This window comes from Miniopterus natalensis, chromosome 11 (genome assembly GCF_054644295.1).
Source record: "Miniopterus natalensis isolate mMinNat1 chromosome 11, mMinNat1.hap1, whole genome shotgun sequence".
Classification (NCBI taxonomy): domain Eukaryota; kingdom Metazoa; phylum Chordata; class Mammalia; order Chiroptera; family Miniopteridae; genus Miniopterus; species Miniopterus natalensis.
In genome coordinates this window covers 74,363,435-74,372,825 of record NC_142091.1, presented here as the reverse complement: position 1 = coordinate 74,372,825, position 9,391 = coordinate 74,363,435, and the positions used below count along the sequence as shown (strand labels likewise).

The following is a 9,391-nucleotide window of genomic DNA, read 5'->3' as shown; positions in this document are numbered from 1 at the left end:
CCCCCTGCCCTGCGCTCGGCGCTGGGTCAGGTTTGGTGTCTCCTCTGCAAACATGAACCCTGGAGGAATTCCAACCCCATCCTCCTGGCTCCCTCGCAGGGTCCAGCTGGTCTTCCAGAGAGTCCTCTGAGGCCCCCATCCTTGTTACCAGGAGGGTCCGAGCTCCCTCCCTCCTCCTCCCAGGGTGTGGTGACCCAGACTGGGAAAAGGAGACCAACATCCACCAAACATGTCCACGCTCGCTCCCGCGCTGCAGATTCTGCAGTAACCTGGCAGAGCAAATCGTGACCCTCATTTCATAGTTAATACCTCTCGTTAGTGTTAACACTGAATGAGTAAAGACTAGTTGCATGGACTCATTTAGTCTTCCCAACACTCCAGGAGGTAGGGCCTACTCATACCCTTTTTCCAAATAAGGAAACCGACACAAAGAGTGCCCTGGTGACTCCTCTGAGGTCACAGAGCTTGTAAGTTGCAGAACCAGGATTTGAACCCAGGAAAATCCTATACTTTCCACAATCCGGCCTTAATCAGAAGAATTTAACTTGGAGGTGAAGCCCTGGAATGTAGGGTGGGTGGTCAGGTGGTCAGTTTTGGATCTCTCTGCTCCCCAGCCTGGTCACAGGCTTTGTTGATTCCCTGATTCCTGGGCCAGGGGCTTTGGGATGACTTCCTGGGGGCCATGAGCTCTCATCCTCCACAGGAGCAGGAGGTCAGAGAGAGCAAAGAGGGTGACCTGAAGTGGAGTGATCTGCCAAGATGTGGGACCCAGGGTGCTGTCCAGGCAAAGAGGAGAGAGAAGCTTCATGACTCAGAGTGCGCCCCATCCTGTCCACCCGACGATGCCAGGGAGTGGCATGTCCTGGAAGAGTTGACTTGGGGTCCCGACCTCCGCCCCTTGCCTTCCTGCAGACACCAGACGCCAGGCGGAGGCGGTGTGGAGAAATGAGGACTGTGGTTTGTGGCTTAGTCCCGCCGGCCTCTGTGCTTTGCCTTCCCCAGCTCCCACTTGTCTGGTTGTGCCTGCCCTGCCGGGCGGGGCCGTGAGGAATTGAGAGCAGGAGAGCCACCACCCATAATAACAACCCTGGCTCCTCAGCAGTGTCTCCAAGTGCTACCACTGGCCGTGTCCTCCTGTGACACCTGAGATGGCTGCGTGTGGCCTGAAGCTGGAACCCAGTCACCTGACACCCCCCGGGACACCTCTCCCAGTCCCAGTGTCTAGAAGGGGCTTTCCTTCTCGGAGTTTCTCACGCAGGGGAGAGGCCAGCATTCTCCCTGGCTCTCAGTGTCCCCGCCCTTCCCACAGTCCATCCTCAATGCCCGAGTCACCTGGCCTTGACTTGTGGTGGCCTGTTCCCTGTTTCTGGACGTCTGCAGCAGCTGCCCGACTGGTCTCCCGCTCCCACCTCCACCCTCCCAGATGCCTGGTCCTGCCACCACACCTGTCATCTTCAGGAGTCCAAGCTGGCCTCTCCCACAGCACAGGAAGAAAAGCCCAGTTCCTTGGCCAAAGGGCCCTGACAAAAGACAGTGGACGTTTGCGTGTGGGAGCAGTGAGGTGGGAGCAAGGAAGCCGGTGGGTCCAAGGGCTTGATGGAAGGTGGTGTCTGAGCTGGACCCTGGAGGACTTGGGGGTGAACAGGCAGTGACTGGGAGGAAGTGTGCGCTGAGGTGGGGGAACAGCCAAAGGCTTGGAGGCTGGTATGGGTGTTAGCGCTCCCTAGGTGTGGCTGGGGTGTCAGGCATCCTGGGCATCCAGAGGGTAAGGTGGGCTGCGGTCAGATGCAGGAGAGCCCAAGCCCCAGCTATGGAGGTCGGACTTCCTTCTCTGGGCACGTGTGTGACTGCTTCCTGTGTGCTAGGCACTGTCTGAGGCCCAGGGGATTCCAACTAAACCAGTCTGTGCTCTAGGGAAGCTGGCAGACAGGACTATGTCACATAGCCATGCCGACCAAGCTCTCAGAGAAAGTAAAGGGGAGAAGCCAAGGGCGGGGCCTGGATCCAGCAGTTCCACTCCAGGGCCTCCACGGGGTGGGCTCTTATGCACCCTGTAACATGTGTGTAAAGGCATTTCGAAACAAGAGCATGTCACAATTGACAGGTGATGTCGTTTTAGTTGTTACAGTTACCACTGGGAAGGGCAGGACGAAGGGGTAAGGAGCCAGGTGTGAGTTCTGGTCGGGGTGGGGGTGGTCCCAGGTGCTGCTTGAAGGTGCTGACGGTGCAGCCCCGGGAAGAGCCGCGAGGTGGCGCCAGGCTGCGTGGCCGCTCCAGGATGTGCGGTCCAGGGCTGGGAGCTTAGAGTGTGATTCTAGGGGACTCCAGGACTAGCCCTCCACAGGGCTGGTGGGCCTGGGAACCCCCTTCCTCACTCCTCTGAAGGGTTTTGCTTCAGTCTAGGGATCTCAGTCAAAGGGTTGGAGGCTGGTACGAAATCCCCTGTGCCTCAGAGGGGTCTGGGGCCCGGCCTCTGTTTGAAGGACACCATCTGTTTGAAGGACAGTTCGGTCACAACCTGGGAACTGGGTCCAGCAGTAGGTCAGCGCCCAGCTCCGTCTGGTGCTGCTGGGCGGCCTGGGCAGGGAGGGCCCCACACAGTCAGATCACCACGCAGCAGCTCCGGGTAATCCGCCGCCAGAAGTTGCGGCTGCGGGTGCTGAGGGCCACCTCGGCTGCCTCCTGGAAGACCGCGTGCACGTTTTCTTGGAGCCGCGCAGAGCACTCGAGGTAGGCCACTGCACCCACGGACCTCGCCATCTCCTGGCCCTAACAGGGAGGGTGACGGGCAGCGTGAGATGGGGCTGCTGGGGCACCTCGTGCCCAGCCTCCGCACAGCACCCTTGACCATCCTCAGGAGTCTCCAGGACAGAACTAGAAGGTGAGTTTTTCTAGGGTACCCATAGCTCCTGCCCCCCGGCTTGACCAAGCGCCCTTGTGGCTTCACTGGGTTTCCTGCCTCAGGTCTGGGCTGCGTCTCTGCCTCTCAAGGTACCAACTAACTTCTCAGGAGTGTAGCAGAGAGGGGCCTCCAGGCTGAAGAGCTGGGGGTCTTTTCTGGGCTCCAGGTTCCCCACCTGTGACGGAGTGGGCAGGACACTATCCGACTTGCACATCTCTGGTCCTCCCACAGGTGGAACCTTCGGGAGTATTCTAGGTACCACTTCCAAGCACCAGCAGTCTGACCCGTGACTGCCTCCAAGGAGGCCCCTCCCCTGCCCCGCATCCTGAGTATGCTGGGAGCTACTGAGAGGCTGTGCTGTCAACGTATCCCAGAGGTCCCCGCTCCCGGCACCCCTGCCCCTGGGCTGGGTTTCCTACCCTGTGGTAGGTCACAGGCTCCAACTTATTTTTCCGCAGCTTCTTCACCAGTGACCTGTCCTTGCGCAGGTCAGTCTTGCAGCCCACAAGGATGATGGGCACCTGCTTGCAGAAGTGATTCACCTCTGGGTACCACTGCGGGGAAGGGGCGGCATGTGTGTCAGCCACGGGGAGCACCGCCTTCTCCGCAGAGGGGAGGGTGGGCCGTCCTCCTGCTCCCCAGGCAGCTCCATCGTCAGCACAGCTGGCGTGCAGGGTGACCTGCTCTGTGCCAGGCTCTAAGACTCTACACCTATGAACTCATTAACCCCCCAGGTCCCTATGAAGCAACTTCTACCGTCAATCCCACGGTACACATGTGGCAGCTGAGGCCCAGAGAGGCTATATAAATTGGCCCTGGTCAAACAACTGGAAGTGGCAGGATCTGAGGCCAGTGACCTGCTCCCAGCTCCTCTGGAACCCTGCCTATCTACAAGGTAAGGGCTCCCACAACCCCCTGCCCAAGTGGGTAAAATATGTCAGCAGATGAGTGGTCCTTCAAAGACAAGGCAGCTTACAACATGACTGCCGCAGCTGTTTGCCTGCACGAGGGAAAGCTTGTCCTGAGCCAGCTGCTCTTTGGAATGTAGGCCCCGGGTTATACAGCCTGGACTACAAGCGGGAGCCTGGGACCCTGGAACCCAGAGCCCAGGCTTCACGTGTGCCAGAGCGCATGCCTGCTTGGTGCCCGTGCAGGAAAAGGGGCGTCAAGCCGGCTAGCTCCTGGAGGCGCGTGGGGCCCGGGCGGACTCCCCACACCCTAGCCCTCCACAAAGCTGCCCTCAGAAGGGGTCTCCTGCTAAACCCAAAGTGAATCCTCAGGCCTCATCCTACCTGACACGCGATCATCACACCCTTCTCCGAGACCTGGTCTGCACTTCACCCCAGGACCTCATTCCTGGCTCTTCTCGGGTCTTACCAGCACCCGCCCCCCTAAGCTGTGGGTGTGCCTCTCCTCTAGCGGCTCTTGCTCTCCAGGTGACCTCCAGGTAACTGCCCCCAGCCCATGGCTCTTCCCTACTGCAGCTCCTGAATGCCCAGGCTGGCCCAGCCCTCTCCTAGAACCCCAGACTCAGGCTTCCACCTGCCTACCTACCACCTGCACTAGGATGGCCACCAGGCCCCCGCCTCCCACCTGCTCCTTCTCATCTCAGGAAATGGCAAGTCCCCCTTCCAGTTACTCTGGTCAAAATGGCTCTCTCCCACCCACATCAAACCACCTGCAGATCCTGATGGTTTTGCCTTTCAAACAGATTCAGTATCCACCCACCTCATTACCCCCTCTGCTAGCACCCTGGTCCCAGCCACCACCATCTCGCCCGGTCCCCAGTGCCTACAACAGCGCCTGGCACGTAGATGAGCTCAGGCAGTCTTCTGAATGCCTGTGTGGAGCAGGATGCTTGGGTTCAACCCCTGAGTTACCACTTCACTAGATGTGTTTCTTGGAGCAAGTGGGATAGTAATAGTATGTGCTCCCTGAGGTTGTAAGGGTGTTAGATGGGGAAATATGTGTGTGTCCAGAAGAGTTCCTGGCACATGGGAAGTTTCAATGCTGCCACTGTTGTAGTGTTATTAGTAATGCTGTCACCGGCTGTGCTCTGAGGACCCTGGGGCATGCTGGTCACACGGAGGCCCTGACACCTGTGTGCAGCTTCTAGACCCGACATAACTGGGGGGCATCCTGGGAGGCCACCGAGAGGCGACAGTCACAGAGACGGGGGCTGAGAGCTGCTGGAAGCTGACAGTTCACGCGACCTTGGTCAGGCCCAGGCAGGGGAGATTCAGGGGCCCCTGGGCCACCCAGTATTCTCAGGCAGGGTCACAGCGATAGAACCACAGTGTTCTGAGTCTGCAGCAGAGAGCAGGCGAGGAGCACTGGACTGGGAGTTGGGAGGCCAGAGATCCCTGTGGAACCCCTGGCAAGCTGCCGCCCACCTTTGGGCCTCGGTTTCCCTATATATATGCCAAAGGCACTGGCCTTGATGTCATCCAGGGCCTGCTGAGCTCTGACAGTCTGTTGGATCAAGGAGGGATGGAGCCTGGCTTTGGGGGCCGTGCCTCCCGCCCCCCCCCCAAGTACCTACCCTGTTAAAGATGTTCTCAAAGCTGTGTGGGCTGGTGACATCGAAGCAGAGGAGCAGGACACTGGCGTCAGGGTAGAAGAGGGGCCGCAGGCGGTCATAATCAACTTGTCCTGGTAGAACGGGTGTAGTCACTCCTTCTAGATCTGCTGCTGTCAGCACCTCCCCAACATCAAGCCCGAGGTCCTACCACACTGTGTGTGTATCAGGGTCTAGTTCTGGGTCCAACACAAATGTGGCACTTAGGGTGTCATTCCACATGAATGTCCCCCTCAGGGCAGTGTTCCCCTGGCCCGCCCGCAGGCTATGCCAGCCCTGGCCTGGGTGAGACCATTTGCTGGGATATCCTTGCTTTGGAAGGTTAGGGCAAGGTAGAGGCCCAGCCTGGAGGGGCTGAGGCCATCATTCAGAAGCCTGCTTTGCCCTGGGCTTCAGGAAATGGGGAGAAAGAGGCAGGCGGGACCCCAGCAAAGACATCTTTGCCTATTCAAGATGAGGGGGCTGCGGGGACTCCTTGAGGTTAGCTTTAAGCTCTGGTGTAAAGTTGGCTCTGAACACTTGTGTGGGCAAGGAGGCTGGAGGGCAGAGGTTAAGGTCAGGCAGATCTTATAGAAGCTAAGCCAGGGTGGAATTAGCCTGGCTGAGGCCAGGAACAGTCCACCCCTTGAGAGCAAAGAGCTCTGGGACTCCCCTTGTCTCCAGGACACGGAGGGCTGCCCTGTGGTGGGGGAAGCAGCGGACACAGGCACAGAAGCAAGGATGGTTCAGTCCCTGGGGGCCCTAATCCTGGCCCACACCTGTCCCCTGGAGATTGGCTGGCCTTGCTGGTTCAGGAGGAAGGGAGTAGGGCTTGGCTCCCAGCATCTGGGCCCCTCCTTCCACCCTACCCCCAGCCCTGCACACCTACCTGCCGTGTCCCAGATTTGGAGGTTCACAGGTTTTCCCTTCATTTGCAGATTAACGTTGAGCCGCTCAAACACTGTGGGGGTGTAGCTCTGAAGAAAAAGGGAGCATGGGGAGGTTGTATGGACAGCTTCTGAAGGAGGGCAGACCCAGTGCCCAGGCCAGAGCCCAGGGATGCCTGCGGCACTGCCCTTGCTAGGAGTTGACAGTGTGGTAGTGTCTGGAAGTGGCCTGGTGGGGTTGAGGCCTAGAGCCCCACTTCCCAGCTGTGCGCCCAGCAGGCACCGGCCTCCCCGGCCTCCCTTCCCGGGATGCCAAGCGGGAATATCAGGAGTACCCAGCACAGCGAGCTGCTGCGGGGCTTCAGGCAGATCCTCCACACAGAGCCCTCTGCACAGGGCCCAGCACCACAGAAACACTCCGTACGTGCCAGCCACTGATATTTTTATCTTTGTCCCCCCGGACAGGGGACCGTCCCATTTCCGAGCCTTCTGTCACGCTGTCCCCTCCTCCTGGAATGGCATCAACCTACATTTGTTTGTGTGCCCATTCATTCATACATTTGGTCATAATACCTTCTCCAGGCCCAGTTTTGGACACTGGGAGCAAGAAATGAACAAGACTCAGAGCCTGAAATGAACAAGACGCAGCGCTTGCCTGAGGAGCATGCTCTTTTTTTTGGGTCTCCTTTGCCTCTCAATCTCTCACAACCCAACCAGGACCCCTGCCCAAAGCCACCTTCCCCAGGGTCCCCTCTCACAGCCCCTGCCTGGTTTCTGCCCCTCTTGCTTGCCCTGTCTGGGCTCAGGAGGAGGTCACCCAGGCCACACTCCCCTGTGCCCCCAGGCCTGGAGCTTGCTCCCTCTCCATAAAGGCAGGGTGAATGGAAATAGGACGGGTTTTGTACACAACGGGGAGCTTTACAGATGCAGTTGGAGCAACAGGTGAGGTTTTCAAAACTCTGCCACACAAGCCCTCTGCCCCGAGGGGCACGCTGGACTGCTGCAGCTTGGGTCCTCAGGCCTTGCTCACTTGCTCAGGGCTGGTCAGTGGGGTGACAGCCAGGGAGACCCTGTCTTCCCCCCACTTCCCATGCTGGTGGGGCCTGCCTGGGACTAGCCCTGAGTCAGGCCCTGGCCTCTGGGAGGGGCAGTCCCCTATGGGCAAGTTTGGGTAGGTGCAGTCTTCCAGGGCACTTGGGAAGCTGCAGGGGGAGGGTGGGGTGAAAGGTGGGTCCAGAGCAGGCAGCTGGGCATTGAGGATGGGCGTGGGGTAGGGGTTCAACTGCCCCGGACTCGAGTCACCCCTCACCCCCTCTACTAATAGGAACACAAAAGCCTCCATGCGCCTCCCCATGTCCCTCGCCTGTTCAGGGCCCCTCTCCTCTCGTCTTGCGGCGGACAGTGTGACAGGGTGGCTAGGAGCACTGCTTTGGAATCAGATGTGCCTAGCTTAGGACTGGCTCTGGCACTCGCCAGCCCTGTGACCTTAGGCCAGTGTCCTCACTGGTTAAAGGAGAAGACTGTTACCTCACACTGTGGCAGGGAAGACTGGCTGGCAGGTGAGGTCCAGCATAAATGTCTGCCACTTAGAAAGCTGGTTGCCAGGGACAGTGTCCACTCCAGCCACTGTCCATTCCTCTAGCTTGTGCCCCTGTCTCCACCAGCCGGTAGCTGGAGGACACTGATGTCTGCTGAGCTCCCAGCTTGGCCACCCACTCACCAGTAGAGGGGTCCAGTAGAGGACCCCTCCTGATCTGAGGTGCAGGGAGACACGTCAGTACTTTGCAAATGCCTGTGGAGATGACACGTCACCCACGTTCTCTAGGGATTTACTGTGCATGGCCCGTTACCCCCACCATCTCTGATCCCTGCAACCTTGGAAAGTCAGTACTATCCCCATTTTCCAGATGAGGACACTGAGGCCCAGAGAGGGGACGTCACTTGTCCAAGGTAACATAATGGACAGCTGGCTGAAGATGGAGCCAGGTTTTTCTGGCTCCAGAGGCCAGGTTTAACCTCAGTCACCTGCATGTCCTGAGGTCACCAACTCTAGCCATGGTATCAGGAGCAGGTAAGTCCTATGATGTGGGGCTGGGTTGCTCCTCTGGCTTGTGATTGTCATAACCCTTCCCCGACTCTGGAATGTCATCCTGGAGACTGTCTATGTCTTCTCTGCTTCCAGGCAGAGTTACTCTGCCCATAGGGTCAATAGCACCTAATCTTATCTGTTGAGCTGTCCTCAGCCAGAAAGGCAGGGCCAGGCCTGGGCCACACCAGGGCAGAGATGACTCAGGCTTGGGTCTGTCCTCATCGGGCTCACAGACAATCAGACCGATCATTCCAGGATGGGGGACAATGCACAATAGAGGAGTCAGGGGCTTCCCTGGGCAACACACCCATGGCAGCCCCTGTATGGAAGGAAGACTCGGCTGGCTCTGGAAGGTAGGGCTGCTACTCCCGGCTGTGCGGCCCCTGGGCTTTGGCCCTGTGGGAATGGTTGCTGCCCCAAATGTCAGCCAGGAAATCCCCTGCCCCAGGAGTTCTCTTACTCTGCTCCCTCCTGCCCTGAACCTGAGGTTGGGGCACAGCCCGACAAAGGTCACTGAAACCTCTCCAAATCCCAGCCTGCTCTTCGCTGCAGACAAAAGGCCTGGGAGATGGGGCTCCACGTCTCCTAGTTCCTGGCTCCCTGGGCTTGAAGGGCTGCCAGGAGGAGGTGTTCCAGGGGCAGGAGCAAGAGCAGGAGCAGGAGAAGGCTGAGTCCAGCAGGCAGAGCACTGGGGGCTGCAGAGAGTGTCCCGGTCAGGGGTGGGGAGACCTGGGTTCTAGGCCAGCATTGCCACTGCTGGGCCCTGGGCCCCAAGGCAAGACTCTGTCTCTCTGGTTTTAGTTTTTCCATCTATAAAATGAAGACCTTTCCAACTCTTGGACCTGGGTTTCTTTTAAATGAAGAGGCCTCTTTTGTGTCTGGAGGCAGAGAGGTTCCTGCAAATTCAGGATCCCCAAACAGGGAGGAACCTAGATAAGGCCGGGTCCATCCCCCAG

General features: G+C 58.6%; 1 protein-coding gene across 1 annotated transcript in view; it reads right to left on the bottom strand.

The window, feature by feature from the left end:
• Positions 1 to 1,199: 1,199 nt before the first annotated feature.
• The window catches only part of RHOD (ras homolog family member D), a 9,722-nt gene continuing 1,530 nt past the window's right edge, over positions 1,200 to 9,391 (bottom strand). The window contains exons 2-5 of the mRNA XM_087822438.1: positions 6,349 to 6,436; positions 5,445 to 5,554; positions 3,322 to 3,456; positions 1,200 to 2,769 (exon numbers count right to left, since the gene is read on the bottom strand). Of these exons, the coding sequence (XP_087678564.1) occupies positions 2,602 to 2,769; positions 3,322 to 3,456; positions 5,445 to 5,554; positions 6,349 to 6,436 (501 nt within the window). The 3' untranslated portion in view covers positions 1,200 to 2,601. The remainder of the gene's footprint in view (positions 2,770 to 3,321; positions 3,457 to 5,444; positions 5,555 to 6,348; positions 6,437 to 9,391) is intronic.